The sequence below is a fragment of the Acanthisitta chloris genome, unplaced genomic scaffold (genome assembly GCF_000695815.1).
Source record: "Acanthisitta chloris isolate BGI_N310 unplaced genomic scaffold, ASM69581v1 scaffold8949, whole genome shotgun sequence".
Lineage (NCBI taxonomy): Eukaryota > Metazoa > Chordata > Aves > Passeriformes > Acanthisittidae > Acanthisitta > Acanthisitta chloris.
Genome location: NW_008689757.1, coordinates 11,494 through 34,390, shown reverse-complemented (window position 1 = coordinate 34,390; position 22,897 = coordinate 11,494). Strand labels below are relative to the sequence as shown.

Genomic DNA, 22,897 nt, shown 5'->3' with positions numbered 1-22,897 from the left:
GCAGCATCCCGCGCAGGAGCGGCACCTCGACGGCAGATGAGCAGCAGCAGCCGCCCAGCGGCGTGGTGGGGGCGTCGCCCCCTCCCCCTAAGCCCCCAGAAGACCACCAGGCTGTTAGGAGGAACTTTCAGATCCCCAAGAAGAGCAGAGAAAAGAAAGGTTGTTCCTTCCCTTCTCCTCCCTTTTCTCCCTCGCTGGCCTCTCAGTCGGATTCGTTAGGCAGCGCTCAGGCACCTCCCACGGCTGCATGCGAACCCTGCGGGTGCAGAGGCTGTGCTGGCTCGCACTCGTGAGGCTGTTGGGGAGACGACTAAAGTGTCAGGCTTTTACTTTCTTTCCCTGTCCCTCCCTCTTTTTTTCTCGCTTGTATTTTGTCACAAGGAGGAAGAAAAAAAACCCCAAACCCGAAACGAAACCACAACTCAGCTTGAATTTCAGAACGTTGCTTTAAAGGAAGCTGGATGCAATCAGGGTGGGATTGAGCTGCTCCCGGCGGTCACGTGCCGAGAAGATGGTTCTCTGGGACACGGTCATCAGAGAAGATGGTTGGCTTTTCTCTTCCCTCTGATCTCCTCTCTGCAGGAGAGGGATGTAATCCTGTTGAGGTTAGACGAGCAGACACTGAGCAGAGTTGTACTGCACTGATGATACACAGAAGACTTCTTATCTGGTTCAAGTTCTTTGCAGGGAGGAAGGGAATATCCCATGTTCACATGCCTCGCCTTGGAAGCATTCTGCTTCTGAGTGCTCAGGGTTTGGTTTGATTTGATTTTGTTTCTGACTAACTCTTCCTCTAAAAGCCTGTGGTATTTCTTGCTTTTCACAAGACTCTACTGGCTTCTGCTTATCTTTGATTTTGCTAAGTGGCATTGAAGACATCTCTTATCTCATCCCTGAAACTTATCTCAGTTCTTGCCTTTTGTAGTATCACAAAAATACTTGTTCTCATAGGCTTCTCATTCTTCAGGGAAGATTCTAACATCTTCTTGAAATGCTTTCTTCTGTAAGGAAGAGATGAAGGTAGGTTTATTTCATTATCCAGTCTTTTCACTCCATTTTTGGCAGTCATGTCCCCTTTTTCCTTCATTTTCTTTCCCATTGCCGCTCCCACTGGGGTGCTACAAGTCTGGCAGAGATTCAGTGTAAAAAGGACTGAGTTGATTTGGAAGGAAAAAGTTTCTTATCGTTCATCTGACAGAAAAACACCTGCATGTGGCATGGTGCCTCATGCACTTCTGTGTATTACACCCAGGCGTGGTGAATACCTTTAAATGCATCTCAGAAACGTTTAGTACTTGACCACTGACATTTGGAGTTCATCTTTGGCGTTTTGTTCTAACGTGAATGAAAACTTGCAAAATACCTTTTTGGGTCATCTAATGCATCATTTGCTTGTGCAGAGCCATCTCTTACAGTGTCCAAAACTTTTAGGGTATGTAGCTCAAACATTAGGCTTCTGTAGCTTCTAGGGCAGAAGGGAAAGCCATTCCTGCCCTGCTTCAGAAATGGCTTGCTAATGTCATGGTCATTTGACCTATTCTTAAGGTCTTTTTAGTGTATTTATTTGTTTTAACTTTTCAGCTTACAGAAAGGTTCTTGGGTATTTGAATCATTCTGATGGCTTAAGGTTTCCAGAGTTCTCTTGTCAGACCTTCTTCATGCAGCCCATGGAGCGTGTGAGCTTGCGGTCGCTGAGTGCTGCTCTCAGGCCGAGCGATACTGCAACGTGCTGTAGGACATGTGTGATAGGCAGCACTGGCAAAAGCGGCTGCCACTGTGGGCTTTGAGACAACCAAGCTGCTGTTGAAATTTGCATTGTCATTTGAGAAATGATGCAGTCAGATCAGTTCTGGAACTGAACTTGAGGCTCAGCAGTGTGTTGATCACCTGACACTGCAGTGGCATGTGCTTACAGCATGCTTAGTGCCAGTGTTCACGTACATCTTGTTACGTTGCAAAATAGTCAGAGTATCTGCCCCTCTCAGAAGAGCTCTCTTGGCTAGATTCTGAAGCCCTGCATGGAACAATACACATGGAAGCTTCCTCAGTCCTTCTTTGTCTTGGAATTGTCCTTGTTTTGCTTTTTAAACCATTTTTTCCTGGAGATACCATCCTGAGAGATATCTCCTGTCTTGATTGTGAAGGCTTAGCTGTCATGTACAAGCTGTGTACAGGATGGCCTTGTCATAGATGGGGTTGTTCTGTGATTTCTTTTTTCTTTTCCGTTTTTAAACACCAGAATGTGTTTCAGGAAAAACTTCTGATTGCGAAGCAATCAAAAATTGAATCTGCAAAGCAAAAACCTAAAGGAAAAATCTTAGAAAACTTAGGATTTAGCTGCTTATTTAGCCTTCTGGAATTTACCTCCACCTCTGGAGACTAAGTACTTACTACAAGTCAACAAAAAGCCTTGTTAGCATTGAGAAACATGTCTGGAGGAAACATTTCTCTAACCCAGCTGTGGTTAGTTGCCACAGAGATTATTTCTTCTCATTTCCTCGTTCTTTTCCTAAGCAGAGGAGTTCAAGAAACAAAACTGGAAGGAAGGTAGTCTGTGAGATGATTTTTTCGAGGTGTGCCTACGTTTGTTTTCCTACTTCGAACTGTCTTGAAAGTTGGTTTTCTTGGTACATACCGTTCAGTAGCAGCATTCTGCTTTCTTGAGTAGCTTTTCTCTTTATCTTTGTGCTCAGCCTGTTGTCGTGGCCTCTTCTAATTCTGTTGTCAGATCTTCAGAGGTTTCCAAGTCTGCTTGAAACTTCAGAAATCCTTAATAGGATTAGGAAAACAAATTTTAAGGATAAAGCACTGGAAGAGCACTTGTAACTTACTGAACATATGAGTGAGCCTCGTACCAAAAGACAATTGCAGAAATGATGCTGGTATAGCAGCAAATGACTTTAAGGGGTTGCTTGTTGATTAAGGCTGGACGTTTATTTCCATAGTCTATCTACCAAGTTCAAAAATGTCTGCAGTTTCTCAGGCTGAGTGCAGGAACAAGGTCTTTTACCTGTGAAGCTCTAAGCAATACTTGCTTGGACGCCCAGGTTGTCCCTTTTCTACTTACTCATTTTGCCTACTCTAAATTTTCTGTATCATCGGTAGAGATGTGTATCTGCTATTTGCTACATGATACTTCTATGGGGGGAATTCAGTCAGTCCTGGAACTTGATAACTATTTAGGCCTCTTGAGAGCAAAAAGACATTTTGGGCTGAAGAAATCATAAAGATAATAATGTCATGGTTCATTTACACCACAGAATTTTGGTCTTCATTAAAAAATGAAGAAAATGGTGCTTCTCAGTGGAGGCTTTAGCAGGAGCACTTGTTTGTGAAGAGTGCTAGCATTCTGCCAGCTTAGCTAATAATAAAATCAGTGATTTACTTATCTTCACTTAAAAGTTGGTTCAGGATTTCTTCAGGAGAATTTCTGTCTTCACATTCTGATTTCAAACAACCAAACCCGCTAACTCCAATCTCAGTTTTCTCGAATTAAAGCATCAGACAACTGTGAAGGAAAAACATCCTTTCAGGCATGACATCATCCAAACACCCAGTCCAGTGTCTGTCCCTTGAGGAGTCCTCATTACCTAAACTCAGTTTTCACCTAAAAATACTTGGCTGTATGTTCTAGTGCTCTGGGCAGAAGCTGAACAAACCCAGTATTTATTTACTTACACCTAGGCAGAGTGCGCCAGCCAACCCCTCAGTAACTGATTGTGTTCTGAGGATGCTGCAGGTTAGTCCTTAATTTAATTCCTGTTTAATTGACTCATACCGGTCAAGGTGCAGCACACCCACATCAGGTTTTTATGTGAGCCTGAGGTACATAGGTACACACTGCAGGTCTTTGAAGTGATGTGGGAATGGAGATAAGCTAGTCATTTCACTGTTAGCCTGTGAGCACAGGCTTTGGTGGCTGCTCTAGAAGGTCTAGTTTAGTACTTCTCCTTTTTCTGTTTTATTTTTGACTTGCTTCTGAACTCCTTGAAGTGAGGCACAAGCTGTGCTCTGGTGACATTAATGTTTCAGAACATCACTGCCCTTGAACACCACTGCTTAGGTGACAAAGTGAAAAGTAGTGTCTTGCTGCTTACCTTATTAGGGAAGTGTTTCAGGTTTTTATTAAGAATCTCTAGTCTGCAATGCCTCAAGTTCTGGTAGAAAAAACTGCAACAATCTTAAGAAAAAACCTCTTATTTTCTGTATTCCATAATTTAAGGAATAGGTAGAGGTCTTCCATAAATCTGTTGAGAGCTAAGTCTATAGCAGTTTGTGTAGGTTCTCCCTGGCAGAAGAACAGAGGCACTTGCTGTTTGGGGGCAAGTCTGTCCCAGCTCGCTTGTCAGAGCTTTCCACCATGCAGGAAATGTTTAAACACAAATGGCAACGTAGTTGACAATATTATATGACAGGATGTAATAATGTGCCTCTTCCTAGATTTGCATCTGGAAATAGACAAGACATAGTGTATGGTTTGTGGTTGCTCTTTTTAGTTGGTCCTGCAGTGTTTTCTGCTTGCTCGGGCTGCAGATGGAAGGCAGAGGCTGGTTTTGTCTGAACATGTGTCCTGGGGGAAAGAAGGAGAAGGGTTGAGGTACCGTAAACACAGTTAAGAAAACAGGAAATTTGCACAAGCAACTGTCACTGCTGATAACCTTCTGCCTTAAGTGGCCCTTTCTGAGGAGCTGGCAGCGTGTGATACTCAGGCACTACAGCATTGGGGTTTAATGACTCCCTGTCAGATCCAAGAGGTGTTGGGGGATGGGGTGAGACAGGAGGTGCTTTTCCAGTGTGTCTATACCTATGGTTGGCTTGTCTTCTCTTTTATTAATAAGTGTTGTTGTCTTCAGTACAAGTGCATTCAACCTGAGTAGTACTAGTTGAAAATTTCTTTCACTTTCCATTCTCTTTCCTCCCATACTGCTGTCAGCCTCACAGGAGTGAAGGCAGTGGTACTGACAAGGACATTATATAAGAATGATTTCTTCATCACTTAAATAACTTCCGTGCTTAAATGATCACTTGGTTGTCGCTGCTGGTGTTGGAACCATTGCTTGACATTGTTTGCAGATGGTGGGATTGCATTCTAAAGTGTGTGTGTAAATGCAGCTTTGACTAGAGAACACAAACCAGTTTTCATTTAGACCATTCTATATTGAGGCTAATGAAGTAAACGTTTCCTGCAGATGAGGAGAAGACTGCTATCTAAATCTACTACTGTATTATTTAATGAAGTTGGAGAACACACTATGAAGATGTAATTAAGTTTAATTTGCTGTTAGAGTAATGGTAGATTGTCTTTTTTTTTTTTGTGAGACTAGTAGGACTTCCTAACCATTGTGAAAATACTGCACTTTTGGTGAGTGTTTTGGAAGTTACCCTGAGCAGAAAACCCACTTTTTTTCTGTAGTAGTTCAGTTCCTCCAGGAATGTTATTTTCCTAGCCACTGCTCTCAAAATCTCTGTTCAGATTCTCTGCTGATCAGTTTGTCAGTTTGGTACCCAAGTACAGATGAGGAAGCTTGGAGAGATGAATCCTTCCCTGTGGGAACTCAGGCAAAGGTTTGCCCAGAAGGTGAATGTGTACAAGAGCTGATGAAGGGCTTTCCTTTTAAAGCAGTTACCATAAGGGATAAGATCATAAAGCATGAACGCAGGCAGTGGTGTTTTTTTTTTTTTTTATAATAGGAACTTATTGACTTATTTAGCTTAGTTGCCGTAAGCAAACAAACACAAAACCCTGTAATGGTGCTACAATGAGGCCAAACTATGAAACTTGTTGAGGTGTTTATTAGAACAATTTGTTCCTGGTTCTTAATTAAAGGAGCTAATTAGTTTAATTAAAGGCCTGAAACTTTAATTACAGTGTTGTGCAATGCATATGAGATGTTTTTCAAAGGGTGAATTGAGACTTGAGGTGCATCTTTATTTATAAACTTCTGACTAGTAGCTAAGAAAGTAGAAATGTGATTTTTTTTTTTTAGGTGTTACAATTCTAGGCAGCTTTAAGATAAACTTTCTAAAGTCCATCTTCTCCAAATATTTTTGGCGTTTCCTATTTTAAATTGAATCATGAACCATGTTGCGCATAAACTGTCAATGAGCTGGAAAATTCTGAGGTTTTTTCAGATGTATATTGGTGCTTATTATTTTGTTTCTTCTCTTTTATAGCACTCTTTCAGCCAGTACCTCTGGGTTCTCGAGAATTTGAGGATATTTTGAAGATTCTGCATTCATCTTACTTGGAACCAAGTTCAGTGTCCAATTTTGATTACAATAGAGCCAGCTTAGTTCATAGTGAACTCTTGGAAAAGGAAGTGAGTATATTTTTGGCTTCTCTTCATGCATAAGGTACCAGGTAAATGACAGTCTCTTTTCTGAATTAGCATCAAAGTCCTGGAGATTATTTTCTGCTTCTTTGCTTGATATTGCAAACTCACATCCCCAGAAATGTAAGCAGCTATTTTTCAGACAAGCTTATTACTGCATAGATACTTAAAAAGAGACTGAAAAGAAAAATAGTCTGTGGCACTACTTGACTCTGTATTTTTTGTTTTCAAAATTTTCTTAATGTGTTTTATTTAAAGAAAAACTGGAAAGATGTTTTAGCATCTTATTTGCAAGGCCTGATACTTCCTCTGAAACGTGAGCTTAAAATATGTCTGATACTAAGCTTCTGTCGTCTCTGTAATTTTGTTGTTTTCCAAGTAGAAGTGCTTTAAAAAGTTGATAACTTCAACTATTAAGTGGAGCAACTTGGCTGAAGCACTGTTGCTGTACCTTACCTGGTATCTCTTAAATCCAGCCTTGGCTTGCTTTCATTGCTCTGAAATAAATGTTCATTCTCAGTTCCAAAAAGCTTAACCTGTGAAGTAATTGAATATATAATTGGTTTGCTGGGACTATTATCTTGAAGCTATAAGGTAAACTGAGGCATTTTCTGCTGCTATAATGTTAATTATTCATGGTTACAGCTAAGGAATGTTGGAACTAAAAACCACCTCAGCAGTTGTGAGGTGCATCTGCTAAAGTTCATGCGCAATGTAAGAGAGAACAATCTGACAGATAAAAAGAGATAAAAGCTTAATTCTGGAATTTCAAAGATGCTATGGAAGGCATTGAGCTGGGTCCTTCCAGCTAGTTCTGCTGCAAAGATAAAACTAAAAGGCACAGGTTTGTTTGAAGAGTGTTTATTTTTTAAAAAAAAAGCAAAGAAAAATACTTGGACATATTAAACCAGTTACATTTCCCATGGGTATAATGGCTTTGAAATTTAACACTGTAGTCTCATTTGGATTATCCTCTGATTATTTTGTAAACTTGGATCTGCTAACATAGATGGAGCCTTAAAACACTGACACTTGCAAGTGACAGCAGTTTCCTGTCTGCCTGTGTTAAGAACTTTGTGTAATCACAGTTCACAGAGAAACGCCGAGAGCTGAGGTTTGATGGTCGCCTGGAGAAGGAGCTCTTGGAAAGCCACGCGTTCCTCATGGTGGATCGGGCTCAGGTGAGGCAACGAGCTCCTGCATGGGCTTTCTTCTTTTTCTATTAAGAGGTTTTGGATTTGGGGGGGTTTTTTTGGGTTTTTTTTGGGTTTTTTTGTTGTTTAGTTTTTATACTGAGTGTTTTTATTGACACGCTTATTAATCATAAAATTACTTTTGCAAAATTCAGCACTGGAAGGTGTAGAAGGATAGGGAAGGGATAGAATATGTCACTGTTTAAACCCTCTATTCTCTGCCATTTAAGGTACTCTATTTACTTGTCTCTGTAAAGTATCTTCTCTGGTTTAGGCTCTGTTTTATACATAAAAGGGTAGATTTTCTGGATGGCACATGGAGTTTTACCGGCGTTATGTTTGGGGTGGTTTTTAATTGAAGAGGAATATTTCATGTTTCTATTGCAGTTGAATTTTGGTGGTTTTGAGGGTTTTTTTGCATCAAGAAGGTAACCTGTAATATTAGAAAATGGACTTGGTCTTGTGTCTCTTCTTTGATCATATACTTTTAATCAAAGTGATGGAAAGGGAGTTTTTGTGTTTTTTCTGCTGTTACAGAGCCAGGATTTCTTAAGCATTCAATCATTTGGCAGGTTTACTTCTAAGTATTAAAAATGTCCTGTATTAAAAGCAAGTAATGTTCCTAAACAGTGTTTAAGGCCTAGGGAGGCTGTTGTTTAAGATGAAGTCTGTGTAACTGCAACTGCTTCATACTCACTGTGGGACTTGCACAGTTATTAACAGTTTTACGAAGCAATTCAGACTCGTCTTGCTTGTGGGTGGTTTTGTATGTCATGGTTGGGTTTTTTTAAAAAATCTCACTCTAAATTCTGTAATTGTCAATTCTCACTGTTTGTTCTGTTCATATCCTGACTTTGCTGATAGGCTTAAAAAAAAGTCTGTTCTCTTTAGATCCAAAGCATATGTGAAAAGGGTCTGCAGGTGGGACACTCTAAAATATCAATTCTTGGCAGCCCTTTCATGGGTAAGTGTCTTTTTGGTTGTATGAGTTGACAGATTGTGTGATGCAGTTGTGTAAACTTTCAGTGCTTTCTCTATCACTTACTGCAGGAACATCACAGGGATATATTTTTAACAGAGTAGATTGACATCAGAACATTATTTCATAACTGTTTTTGACTAGTTCATTTCAATTCCTTTCTCAAAGGGAAGACCTTATTCTCAGTTCAGCTTAAGTCAAGCCGAATTCCCACGTCTTCCCAGTAAAACTGGGAAGCCAAAGAGCTAATGCAGTGTGTGGCTGTGTGCCTCTCTGTGTTTGTACATATGTATGTGCCTTCAGAAATACCTAGTGGGCACAGTAGCTAACCTCTGTATTGATGCAAATAGAACTAAACTTCTTGAATCCACAGATCCAAGAAGATCACAGATAAATTGGAGCCACAAGGTGTTAAGAGTTCCTTTTGCAAAGCTTTTTCAAATGGAAAATAAGGAAATAATTTTGTCATCCTCTGTAAAAGTAACATGGTGTAGAGGTGACAGGAATATTGAAGGCAGGACAGATGTGAGGGGAGAGGAGGACAAAGGTGTATGAGCATATAAGTTTTATATGGTTTAACTGGTAAAGGATCTGGAGGAATTTACCAAAGCAGTTAAATACAGGCTTGGAATGAGAGGAACCTAAGCTAAATAGATGCTATTCTGAGTACCTGAGTTCAGTTACAGTTCTTTGACTAAGGTGGTCAGCCAGACCAGCAAATGCAAGTGTGTGTTTGAGGCCTTGAAAAACTATGCAGTAATTAAGTGTTGAATAACACAAAATTATTTTACCTCTGCACTTAAGTGCCAGTTGTATCTGTATTCTCTGGTATACTTTGAGTTTTAATCCATGCAATGCTTTATAAACCTCTAATAATATTTTAACATTCAGCATAATGTGTTTTGGGTTCTTTTTATACTCCTCTCAGGTGTATATATCTCCAAGTATGCTGATTTATTGCAGCCTAATCCTCTAGAAGTGGGAGCAACTGGAGATGTGATTATTTTTAAAGTAATAAAGGTAAATTTATCTTGCTATTCTTGAAGGATTATATTGCTTACGGATAACACATGGGTGGTTTTAACCTAATTTACTCAATTTTAATTTGCACAATCATCTGCTTATAGAGAAACTAGAACCTTACCAGGTTTAAAATCCAGTGTTGACAGTAAGCTTAAGTAAAGCACAATAAATTTTTATAAAATATGAAAATAATCTACTTCTATAAGTGGCTTTTTAATGGCCTGTTTTGTTTTCCTTGTTCTTACTCTCTTTGGTACTTGAAGTAATTAGCTAATTTTCAGGAAAAAGCTTATGCTTACAATTCTTCCATTATATTACAGGGAAAAATGAAAAGCATATATGACCACATTGGTATGAAAACAATGGAATCAGCAGCAAAGAGTGTGTTAGATCCAACACCAAAGCATGAGTGTCATGTTTCAAAGAATGCAAATAAAGTTACCTCCTTGTTGGCCTATAGAGCCTATGAACTGACTCAGGTAAGGCTGAGCTTGTCTTTACTTCTTAGATAATAACCTCAAAACAGAACTTGGGAACTGAGAGATAAAATTGCTGCACAACAAACACTGAGCATGGCCTGTAGCCCACAGATGCATGTATTAGAAATTACAGAACGTGCCAGCCTCTCCTGTTTTCTCTGTATATACCTGAACCTGATGGAGATGATCTCCATCACATTAGGATGTAGGTGGAATAGGACATAGCTTGGGAATATGCATGAGGACTGGAGTATAGGCTGGGGAGGAGAAGAGGTAATATGTGGAGTTTGAAGTGTAAAAGTGTAACTGGCTTGTGGTCATTAAGTGAGACTCCTGAAAGGGAAAAGATTGGCTGGGAAAGAACAGCTTTTATTTCCCTTACCAGATCCTCAGGTTTGGAAATGGTGAGGGAGGAGAGAATGGAATCAGTTCCAGGCATCTCTGTTCCATCTCTCCTACTGCAGTAATCTATTAACAGTCAGATTATGCCACCAAGCCAGTAGATTTCAGGATCCTTGCTTGAAACCATTCTGTTGAGCATAACTTCTTTTGTCTTTAAATCAGAGCTGGGCACTGAATCAGATGGGTAAATATGAATGTATTCAGTGAATATTTACTTCCCTCAGTGAAATTTGGTTTTGTTTTTGTCAGTTATCCCTTACCACATCAAGAATATACTTTCAAATAAATGTTGCAAAATCATTTTTTCATTCCTGATTAGTTCCTGAAGTAGTGTCCATCTGTCAGGTTTTGATAAAGAGGGGCAAGGTAAAAAAATTACCCTGCTTGATTGTATTATAAAGTACATCTGAGAACAGCATTTAAAAGCTTTGTTAGTTTAGATGTCAGCTTATAGAGAAATTGTCTATTGGTCCAGACTTCTGATTTAATACTGTGCTCACTTTTTCCCCCAGTACTATTTTTATGAATATGGCTTTGATGAGATCAGACGAAGACCAAGACATGTTTGTCCTTATGCTGTTGTTTCATTTACTTATAAAGATGACATGGTGCAAGGACCAAAATTCTTACCCCCACCAAGGTACGTTGGGAAATGAGTTGTGGAAAGGCTGCATGCAGCATGAAGAGTTCATAGCTCTTGGCAATAGCTTAGAATTGTTATAAATAAACAGTGCTGAAATGAATGGTTATGTCACGGGGACTTAACATAATAAACACTTCTAATGCAAAGCAAAAAGTGGCAAAATTAGTTTTATGCAGCAGGCTGGCCCCTGAAGGAAGCAGTTCTGCTGCTTTTTACACCTACTTGCCTTATGCCTAGGTGGAATTCACATGTAGCTGATTTTTTACTTAACTGAAACTACTAAACCACTAATAGTGGTTTAATACTGAACCACTGCAGTGATTCATACTCTGTGTACTCAATACTCAATTATATGTACTCTGTACTCAATACTGTACTACTTAGAGTGGTTTTTTACTTAACTGAGGAAATTCTTGGACATAAAAATTCACTGCATTATCTTGCTTGATGTTCTAAAAAATATTCTATATATTTTGCCACTGAATTCTTCACTGGTGTCTTATTGCTTGTGGAGAGTAGATGTAAATGGGCAGTTGATCACAATGTGATACCTGTGCTCATAGGAAGGCATCCAGGTGTCAACACTGTACTATGAAGTGCTAAAACCAGCTAAATACCTTGATCAGTGCTGAATATCTTGGTAAAGATCTCTAAAATAGCACAAGATGTTGCAGTGGTGATAGCTTGAGGCTCGAGAGTGAATTACCAGTGTTGATACTCTGTTGGACTGATAAAATACCCTAATGTAAAATTTAGTGGCCAGAATTTTCTGTTCCTTCCTAGTCATTCTGTTTGTCTTCTTTTCTTTAGATCAAACAACTTCAACACAGATAGAGACAGAGGTATAGGTAAGAATGAATTGCAGTTTGTTTGGTTTATGATAGGTGGAGGGTTTTGGATGTTTTTCCCCATGTACTTTTATCTTTAAGCAGCTTCGCTATGCTGACTGTGTACCTGAATTTTATCCTGTATCATGCTGACTGCAGGCATCACTCCCTGATACTGGATCATTGAACAGACATCTTAATGTGTGTCTTTTACCAGAACAAAACAGAAGTGAACAAAACCAAGTCTTCTTCCCTTCTTTTCTACTTAGAGTGTAGTAAGAACTGATCTTCAGTTCCTGAATCTCCTGTTCAATGGAGCATCAAATAATATAATCCTCTCTCATGATTGTTTTTTTCAACCTCATTCAAGCAAAATTAATATGTATGTTGACAGTTAAGGTGAGAAAAGAGGATATTATTCCTCAGATGTTGGCATCAAGGGTGTGTTTATATAGACAGGTTTAGATTACATACCAACCTCCTTTACTCTGCTCAGTGCAGGTCAAAACATGATAGGATTGTAAACACCCTTTCTGTTATCTTTTAACTTACTATGTAACATTACTGCCTGGTATTAGTGTGGAATTTTCTCTTAACTGGTTTTGGAGATTCAGCAACCTCTTTGCTGCCATTTCCTTTCAGTTCCACCTAGGAAGTGGTTTCATTTAGTCTTCCTTTCTCTGTCTTAATTTAGAGAAATCCAACTTAACGTTATGGAGGGGGCAGCTTTGGACCAAGGGCAAACTTCTGTGCCACATTTCCATAAAATCAGCAGGACTTCCTTTCCTTCCATGCAAGCTGTGAGTATTGCCATGGAAACAGTAAGTTGGAACTATTGCTGTGTTAGAACTCTTTCTAGTAGAGACTGGTGAATTTGGAATATATTCAGATGAAAATCTAAAATACTGACTAAATGCTCTAAATATGTCAAATGAGACTCAAGTCATGTATGTCCTGAGCTTCCTTGAGTTCAGGCAACAACTGTCAACATCCCTTTTTTGTTTGGTGCTTTGTTGTTTGTGGATTTTTTTTCCCATTGAAATGCACACAGTCCTTTGCAGGAATAAACACCACTGGCTCACAAGATAGCCCATGTATGTCATAGTATCATAATATGTTAAGGTGTTGGAATGGACCTTAGAGGTCATCTAGTCCCATCCCCCTGCCCTGGGCAGGGACACCTCCCACCAGCCCAAGTTGCTCAAGGCTTTATCCAGGCTGGCTTTGAACACTGCCAGGATTGGGGCATCCACAACCTCCCTGGGCAACGTTTGGCAGTGTCTCACCACCCTCACATTTAATACTTCTTATTTGGTCAATGAGGGTAGGACTGTGTGAGCTAAAAAAACAAGAGTTCTTCAATTACTTTTTTTCTCCCTCCCCTCACCCTTCTTTCCCAGTCATGAGAAGCTTGAGTTTGAAAAAGTTGCCAGCATTGATCAGTTGAAGAAAAAAGTTTCACCACTGTTGTTCTTGAAAGAAACTTATCAAAGAGGGAAAGAAGGTAAATAGTTCTAGCTTATTTTTGTAAAAAAAAATTTTCAGAATTTTCAAGTTTTCTGAATTACAATTTTATTTCTTTTTTTTCTTACCTTCTCTTTCTCCCATTGTCTTTTGTCAGAGCTGAAGAATGGCTTGTATGGTAGCCTCTATGAAGTTGTGGAGAAGTCCCGTTCTGGGAATCACATGGACAGTTTGCTTCATAAACTAGAGAAAGATAAACTTGTGAGTGTAACAGATTTGACTATGGGGGTTTTTAAAACTACTTTTAGTAACTAGTAATTTGAGGCATACTGCTAGATCTACAATCTCACTGGAGCTCCTTAGCAGGCATATTCTTAACTATTGTATCAGGGCAGTTCTCTGTCCATGACAGAATTTATCAGTGAGCAAAAATCTTTGTTTGAAGCAGTTTACTCTTTTTGCATGAAAACAGGTTCTTGTGAAACCACTTCTGGACAGAGGATTTCTTTTTCTTCTTTCTCCTTGGCAAATGTTGTCCCCTTATGGTAAGTATACTCAGGGCTTTTGGGTTTGAGTTTTATTTGTTGTTTTGGTTTTTTTTGGGGGGTGAGTTTTTGAGGACTGGATTGTCTCAATATTGGGTCCAGTCTTTTTCAACTTGTTTATCAATGACCTGGATGAAGGGATAGAATGTACTCTCAGCAAGTTTGCTGACAATACAAAACTGGGAGGGAGTGGCTGATGTACCTGAAGGCTGTGCTGCCATGTAACATGTACTTGATAGGCTGAAGAGTTGGCAGAGAGAAACTTAATGAGGTTCAACAAGGGTGAGTGTGGAGTTCTGCACTTGGGGAGTGATAACCCCAAGTACCAGTAGGGTTTGGGGACTGCCCTACTAGAGCGTAGCTCTGCAGAGAAGACGTAGAAGTTTTGGTGGATGACAAGTTGACTGACCTGTAGTGTGCCCTTGTGGCCAGGAGGGCCAATGGTATCCTGGGGTGCATTGGGAAGAGTGTGGCTAGCAATTCAAGGAAGGTGAGCCTCCCCTTCTACTTGGCCCTCGTGAGGCCACATCTGGAGTACTGTGTCCAATTCTGAGCTCCTCAGTACAAGAGACACAAGGAACTACTAGAGAGGTTCAGAAGAGCCACAAAGATGATGAGGGGTCTGGAGCACCTCTCTTTTGAGGGCCTGTTTAGTCTAGTGAAGATTGAGAGGGATCTCATCAATACATACAAATATCTCTAAAGTTAGTGTCAAGAGGATGGTGTCAGACTCTTTTCGGTCGTGCCCAATGAGAGGACGAGGAGCAGGGGCCATAAACTAAACCAGAGGAAGTTCCACCTTAACATGAGGAACAACTTCTTTACACTGAGGGTGGCAGAGCACTGGAGCAGGTACCTAGTGAGGTCATGGAGTCTCCCTCTCTGGAGACATAAAAACCCACCTGGATGAGTTCCTGTGTCACATGTTGTATGTGACCCTGCCATGGCAGACAGGTGGGACTAGATCTCCAGAGGTCCCTTCCAACACTAGCGATTCTGTGGTTCTGTCTTTTGAAGCACAATGCTCCTCTCCTTAACTGTTTGTGTGTTTTTGTGTTGTAGACCACCAGACTGGACGGCCCCGCGTTCTTCATGCACTCTTTCTGTTTCCCGAATCCAGAATTATAATTAACTCAGGTAAGTTTGTTCACTCTTGAGAGAGCTGTGTGCATGTTTAAACATAGATTATATTCTTTTGAAGACTTTGTAGTGTTATAGCCAGTAAATGTAAACTAGGAATAACAGTTTACATTGGTTATGGTCATAGTGATGGTGTTCAAAAATACTTCTTCACAAAATTTTATGTTATTTTGTTCATATTTGCGAAAGTAAAACTGCTCAAATTTCTTGATCGTATATTCTCTTAGAACTGAGCACCAGGATTCTAAGAGATCTGTGCATTAGGAATAAGTAACACAATGAGGGCTTTCTTTAATCATCAAAACATTAAGGACAGAACATCTGAAAGTCTTTAATGTACCTGTAATCTATTTGTATTTCTTTGCATTTGGATATGCATCAAAAACAGAGTAAAGGAGCAGAGAACATGATGATGATGAGTAGTAAAGATGAGTGAAAGAACTTGACATGAGTAGAACTGAGGATGAGGCTTTGCGATAAGACTTTAAAGGTACAATTTACAACTGAAATTTGTAATAAGCAGTAGTATAGTAGCATGCCAGGCCTTGTTGGCCTGCTCTGAGTTAGAGGTGATATTGTCAAAATGTAACTCTTTGCAAGCATTTCACTTGTACAAAGAAGTTCTTGTTCAAGTCTTGGCATCTTCTCTCTATATTTCTGTTTTTTAAAAAAACCTATATTTAAGTAGCAATTCAGAAAATTCCATCAGTTATAGATTAGGTAAGAGGAGATATGATCTAAGATGGCATTTAAAGTGTGTGTATGCTAGTTCTTTATAAGTCCTTTGTTCTTGCTGCAGTTCCTGTGAAACACAAGGTTAATCACTGGTTCTTCAGGCTGCTTAAATGGTTGAATGAAGAAAAGTTTCAGTTTGTGATTGGAAGAAGGGTGAAGAGTGTGACTAAGTAAATAAAAATGAAATAACAATATAAATTAGAGCTTCCTTGAGCTGTTTCAAGGATGTGGTAAAAGGATCTAATTGCTTCCTAGGACAGGAAGTCTTGCTTTTGATGCATGCTCCTATTGCATCTCTTCTATTTAGTGAGTTGTATTGCTTTGCAATGGAATGGAAGACCTTTAGGTTTCTGTTGGGTTCCTAGGTGGAATAATTTTCTAAGGGTCTAGTGAGCTTAGCAGCAGCACAAGGAACACATCAGGACTGCACAGGTAGGGGGAACACTTCCCTGTGTCTTGCAGGAGCTTAGGCTGCTGCTTAGTCAACCTTAGTGTGGCTTTGATGCCTCTGCTGGAGGGTCAGTAAAGTGGTTTATATTGGAAGTGATGAGTATCTGAGATACAGGTTACCACCAAATTCTGAAAATGAGCAGTTTGTCGTGGCTATGAGTAGGTTGACTTTGAAGTTAGACTTTAAAGCTGATTACTTCACACAAAAAATACTTCCCTGGCTTCGGAATTATTTCTCCAGAGTCGTTCCAAACTGTGTTTCAGGAAATATGTATTCATGCAGAATATTGCTAATGAGTCATCATTTATTTATAGCTCATGATTTAATTTTAATTGTGAATTCCCTTTTCTCCTGCAGCAGCACAAAAAAGTATTCCACTTGGAACACAGAAAAATTCAACTTTGCCTGAAAATAAGGAAATTGTTCCAGACTTCCCGAAGTTTATTCAGGCTCTACATTTTGCTTTAGTCCAGTCTCGTAGGGACACTAGTGCAGATTGCAATTGTGTTGTGGAAAAGTACATAAATGAGTATTTGAAAAGATACTATAGTGGCACTGGAAGAAGAGAGTTTATCTTATATCCATATACATCACGGTTGGATGACAAAACATTTCTTTATCCTGCACCAAGATATAAATCCCATATTGACAGCTACTTGCAAAGCTATATTTTCCATTGTGAGGCCTATCAGCTGCCTGTTTCCAGAGCTAAGGCATTGGTGGAGGAAAATCGGAAACACCAACACTTCAGTCCCATCTCAGACTATGAACCCACAGAAGATTACGCGGATTTTGACAAGGCAAAATACGGAAAAAGAATCCGAGTGAACTGTGAAGCTTCTGCTGTCATGCAGAAACTGCCTCCACTTGGAGATTATGATCCTGATAGAATCAAAGAACTTATTAACTTAATCCAGTGCAGGAAAAAAAACGCAGGTGGAGGTGCTGATTCTGAAGACCCAAGAATTAGAAGTGGTCTGAAAAGAAAGCTGGAAAGAGAGTCTGAAACTTTGCGGAAGTACTTAAAAATGAATGAAGCTTCAGAGAATATTTGTCAGTATGAAGGTAGGAAAGTCTTCGTTTAGATTTCTTTAAACATTGTAATTCAAAGCATATTTAACATTTGATCTATAGATGGAATATTTTTTGCATGCTGTGGATATTTAATGCATGGTATCTAAACATTGGCCCGAGATCTGTCAACAGAGATGAAGTTTATTTTTATGTAGGCTGCTTCTTCCTGCGAGACCAGTTAACAGGAATTGTCATGGAAGTTACTTTTGTTCTGCCTCTTTGGAAAGAAGGTGTAATTCCAAAGAGTTTGCTAAGGTGTGGAACTGTCCAAAGACTTTCTAATATGAAGTACTTAACAGACTTGGTACATAATGTCTTTTGCAGAGTTAGACTTCAGGAATTGCTGTAATTCTTTATGGCTCCAATACCTTATGCCATACCCAAGAAATTTACATTGAAGGGAATAATTAAACCTCTAAGCATGAGTATAACTTAAGTTTTGAAATCACCAGTGATATGTGTAGTGGGACAAAGGAAGCAACCTAATAGTATTTAAGATTGAATTATTCTATGTGTGAAATTACCTATATCCAAACCTCAGATAATTATTACAGATACTGTCTGACTTAAGATCTGCTGGAAAAAATTCCTGCGATTTCTGTTTCCCTGACCCTTTTCTCAAGGGGCAGAAGGGGCAAAACTGGGGAGCAGGGTGGCACAGAAAAGAGGGGGTTTACATCAAGCACCAGTCACTCTCTGTGTGAATCACTTCGGAAGATGAAGTGGCTGGTCATAGAAATAAGTTGCCCTCTTGGGAGGGACAAAAGGTAGTAGCATGTGGGGATGGAGGAGACAAAGGTTGGGCTTTATGTTTGGGATTCCTGCTTGGAAGTCTGTGAACCTTAAGTGTCTCTTTACATTGTTTATTAATGTAAAATATGTGAATGCATTATCTGCCTGGCTATAATCACAACAGTGTCTGTTTGTAAGTAAATTTTGCCTTACCTTTCTCAGAGGTACCAAATCAACAACATCTGTCTGTGGTTTGAATTCCATGTTTTTATACAACCCTAGAAGTAATTTGTTTGTCTTGCAAAAAATTTTACCTGAAATATTGTGAACTTAAGTAGCTAAACATGATTAGACTTTTAGGAGTCAAATGGCACTTTAACAATTCCGTATTTCCACATAGGATAAATAAGTTAGAGATTCATCAGATACATGAAGAGTTCTGTAGACTGTCTTGTCCTGAGAAGAATAAATAGCTATGGTATTTACTCATTCAAGGGGATGAGTAGAAGAATAATAACCCTGTTCTAAAGTTATGTTTAGTAGAAATAGATGTGGTAAAGTTTTAGAATTACACTTAGTGTAACATAACCTAAGAGGTTAAGCATTAAGATACTTACCAGCTTCTGCAGAAACAGTGATAGGATGACGAGAAGTAAATGTTGTGCTCAAACAAATTTTTTCTTTCAAAATGTGATGTGAATTTTATAAGGTTTCCATAAAATACCTAGATCACAGAATATGAGTTCTATGAAAACATAAAATAGTGTGCTATTGAGTGACTTAAAAAAGGTAATTATTTCTCTGGAAGACAATACTGGCTTTAGAAACCTTTTGTCAATATTGACCTGTCCAGACATTTTTGTTAAAATAAATATATGTGTACAGTATGAATTAATGCTAAAAAGTGAGACTGTGGGCATGTGGCAGGTGTTTTGGGGGGTTGTCTGGTTTCATTTTGATTTTAATAACAGATGACTTTTCCCCTTCTTCCCCTGTTCTAAGGAGGCAGAACCTCAGATTCGCCACACTCTGTTTTCTCAGTTAATACTGGTCTCAGTGGACACGATGCTGACTTCAGGCAGCAAGAAGGACTCGACCCTGCTGCTGCTGCTGCTGCTGCTGCTGCTGACACACATGGCCTCGTGAAACTGCTTTTAGAAACACTAGCTACTGCAGGACACTTGGATTCATCATTGGTACAGTCTGTAAATCAAGCTTTAGGATTAAGCACTGATGAAATTGAAGAGGATACGAGACAAAAGTCTGAATATGAATCCATTCCAGCTCAGGACAAAGATGATCATGACCTTCCTAATGCTGCTCAGGCTGAAAATGTTAACTTTAAGGACCTGCAGAGCCCAGCACTCCTGAAGCCTGCCGTGCCGTGCTCACTCTGCCCTGGTGATGCTGACCTGCAGCTTCCAGCTAACGAAGTAGGCCTTGAACACACACCACATTTACAAGTGAGTGAAAATGCCAAGATGCTGGTAATGAATGCACTATTTTCATGAATTGTATGAGACTGAATGGAAAAACCATTCTATTTTTTTATATAGGTAAACATAGATAAGCTAACTAAACTGTGAAGAAGCTTTTTTGTTTTGTAGGAACATATATGGAAATTTTCTTAACTTTTAAGCATGGTTCTTGTCATGTGAACCTCATGTGTTACTCTTTCTGTAATGAAGTAGGAGCAGAGTTAGGAGGATTGTGAGCAGTTCACCACATGCCCAGCTAGTTCTCTCTGTCTCTCCTCTTGGTGCATTGGGATATACAAGTTCCACACAGACTTCTGACAGCATTCATCTGGCAGAACAGTCTTTGCAGAAGGTCTTTGTGCCTGGGGACCAGAGTGCCCCAGCTACTTACTCCATCTCATTACCCTACAAGAGTGGTGCTTGTGTGATCTCTGTTCCTGCTACTTATGCACAAAGCTCAGCTTCTAAGTCACAGAGTAGGAACGAGTTCATCCTACCTGTAATATCCATGCTGTTTTGCTTCTAAGCATCTGGAATGTGAGATGTATTAGGGCCCAAAACACTCCCATTTCTAGTTGCAGGCAGTGCCTCAGTAATGCCAGCATCTCATGGCTTTAGTCAGGTATCAATACAACAGCCTGAAAAGGGCTAAGGAGCAGCCAGTTTGCCCCTGCTTTCCTCCCTGCCCCACCAAGCTGCTGTAAGGCATGTGCTCAGAACTGCCTTAGTTAGTGATAGACCAGGAGCCAACACATCTGTCTCAGGTAAATACGTAAGTACCTCATGTAAACATTTCCAAGTTTGACTTGACTTGATTGATGACAGAAGATGCATTCTTACTGTCAGGTGTTCAGAATGTAAAAGCTTAATAGCTAGCAAACCCAAAAGTTGTTTTGAGCTGAGCATTTTTGTTGTGTTGCAGGAAGCAAGTGCTGAAAGCGTAAGTACTTTTGAAGACTACAGTCCCTGTCCTAGTGCACCTATAGAACATGTTTATCACAGGCAACATCCCAACTCAAATAATATAGAGGTTGGAATGCACTGGAAACTTATTCCAATTACAGGTAAGATGAGTTTAACTCCTTTATTGCTACAAATAGTGAATGAAAACATGTCCTAAAGGTTTGTATCTTTCATAGATCCTGTTCTTGGGTCACATGTTGTGCACAAACACATCTAGCCAGTTGTTTCTGATGTTTGATTAATACAGAAATCTGCTGGATGAAAACAGATCCTGGTGGAGAGTACTGGTTTGGCTACATCCTGACATAATTTAGAAATATGAATCCGATAAAACTATAGTTTTGAATGTGGATGGTGAAGTGCTGCAGAAAGTATCTGAGGTTTGGGCTGTGAGAGGCTTTCAGCACTCCTTGCAGCATCACTGAAGCTGTGTCTATAATCACCATAGGACTGTTGTCCTCCCTTTTTATGCAAAAAAAATACTTGTGTTCACAGCTGGGACATGCAGTTTGCAATCCAACTCTGCAAGGCCCTGCGTGGCTAAAATATGCCCTTTGACAGTGAGGATTATAACCTGGTAGCAAGTGAAAATATTTGAATAATTTGTCAGCCTGCTTGATTTCTAATTTGCTTTTTAATTTGTAATCAAGGCGGCTCCTGTTGTGCTTAATCAGATGTTATCTCTGGGAAAACTACTTGTATTGTGCTTTTCCAGCAAACTTTGACTGTATTGTTCCACTGTCTCAGGCACTGTTAAATGTGCTGAGCTTCTGTGCCTCAGCAGACTGTAACACTTGAGGCTTTGGATTTAAGTTTGATTGGTGGGGGAGGCACAACAGCAATGCCGTTTTCAAACTGTGTTTTGGTGGTTTTAGTGTATCGGTTGTGTGTGACTTTCAAGTGTGAGATGATGATGATGAACTCTTCCTATATAGGTCTGAAATCACCAGAAGAGCCATTGGTGTATTTGCCACCAAAGGATGCCCTTCCTAATGACCCTCGGATAATAAATAGACAGAGAAGTTTTGATTACCAGTTTCCATACTCTCCATTTTCAGACACACAAAAGGGGACAGCAGAAGATGGACTTCATACAGGACAAGTGGAGAAACTTGAAGATCAGTATGGGCTAGCAGATCACCCTTTTACAGCTAAGCATTCCATTAGTTCAGTAATAGAGGCAACACTGTTAGAAGAATATAAACTCTTTGCAAGAAAGATTGAAGAAATTTTGCAGCAGGAGAACGTTGCTTATGTCAGTAGCATGTCCACACCAGTCCTCTCTGCCCAGGAGAGCATCGGGAGACTTTCTGAGTACATATGTTTACAGACAACAGATATTTCTGTCCAAGAATATATAGAGAAGCTGAGTGAAAAGTTGAGTAGTGTCATATTGGCATCTTCATGCATTAAGCAGCCTCCAGCTATGTACTCTAGTCCTGAACTATCAGAAGTGGTTAGCAGTGCTGCACCGAATGCTCTGCACGACCCATCACCTGTGCCCAGAGACGCCGGCGCGGCGCTGGCAGAGCCCCCGTGCAATAACCTGGCCGAGGAGGTGTGTTTGAAGGAGCAGCCTGCAGCCAGCTTACCTGCCCTGAAGGAAAGGGATCCTGGGAATGCTAAACCAGAGCATTTGTTGACATCTGATCAGACCTCTTCCAGTGGTGATCTGATGGAGCCACCAGAAAAGACTCAGAAATCCCCAGAGAACTTAAACGTTTCAACTCAGCCAGCTTTTTCTGATTTTATAAGCCAGTTAAAACCTGAAGTATTTAACAGTTTGGTCAAAATTATTAAAGATGTACAGAAAAACACTCTGAAATTTTATATTCATGTACAGGAAGAAAGTATTCTCTGCAGAGAAATCAAGGTAAATGTTTCAGTTCAACCTCTGTGTGTCAGAACAGAGTGCCTTTCAAATCCAAATGTATGAAACTGGGCTTACAAACATAAGGTAGTTAGACATTTATTTCAAAAAAGGTTGAGTTGTGAAAGTAGGCTGTGCTGTCCCAGTTGTTACTTGAGCTTCTGAAGGAGTCTTGCTTATATTTAGCTTTTACGTAAGTCTTATTCTTCTAGTTGGAAAGCAGAACAGGCTGCAGGTTGGTTCTCTCTGAAGATCCTGCCAGGGGGTGGCCTTACAGAAAAAAGATAATAAGGGCAAAAATGGGATAGCTTAACATTTTAGAAAGAATGTAGGAAAAGTCACTGTGTGTGCCTTTGGGTTTTTTTCCCTTCCCCTCTAGTTAACAGTACAGGTAACTCTGGGAGATCACTGTTCTTCTGTGGTTAAATGTGTAAGGGCAAAGTGAAGTAATAAAAGCTTCTGGCTTTACTTGAAAACTCAGGCAGTGTGAGAGGCTTTGTTGGCCACAGATGTAAGAATGACTTGCTGAAACAGCCTGTGTGTTGCTACATCCTTCTGATTTTTGCA

At 39.8% G+C, this 22,897-nt stretch overlaps 1 protein-coding gene across 1 annotated transcript in view; it reads left to right on the top strand.

The window, feature by feature from the left end:
• Positions 1-44: 44 nt before the first annotated feature.
• Positions 45-22,897, top strand: part of FAM208A (family with sequence similarity 208, member A) — a gene marked incomplete at its 5' end in the record, with an annotated part of 26,822 nt that continues 3,969 nt past the window's right edge. Inside the window, 17 exons of the mRNA XM_009081545.1 lie at positions 45-159; positions 6,175-6,320; positions 7,421-7,513; positions 8,417-8,489; positions 9,433-9,524; positions 9,848-10,006; positions 10,921-11,048; positions 11,862-11,899; positions 12,573-12,678; positions 13,279-13,382; positions 13,500-13,603; positions 13,815-13,887; positions 14,950-15,024; positions 16,574-17,278; positions 19,037-19,482; positions 20,420-20,561; positions 21,396-22,333. Of these exons, the coding sequence (XP_009079793.1) occupies positions 45-159; positions 6,175-6,320; positions 7,421-7,513; positions 8,417-8,489; positions 9,433-9,524; positions 9,848-10,006; positions 10,921-11,048; positions 11,862-11,899; positions 12,573-12,678; positions 13,279-13,382; positions 13,500-13,603; positions 13,815-13,887; positions 14,950-15,024; positions 16,574-17,278; positions 19,037-19,482; positions 20,420-20,561; positions 21,396-22,333 (3,537 nt within the window). The remainder of the gene's footprint in view (positions 160-6,174; positions 6,321-7,420; positions 7,514-8,416; positions 8,490-9,432; positions 9,525-9,847; positions 10,007-10,920; positions 11,049-11,861; positions 11,900-12,572; positions 12,679-13,278; positions 13,383-13,499; positions 13,604-13,814; positions 13,888-14,949; positions 15,025-16,573; positions 17,279-19,036; positions 19,483-20,419; positions 20,562-21,395; positions 22,334-22,897) is intronic.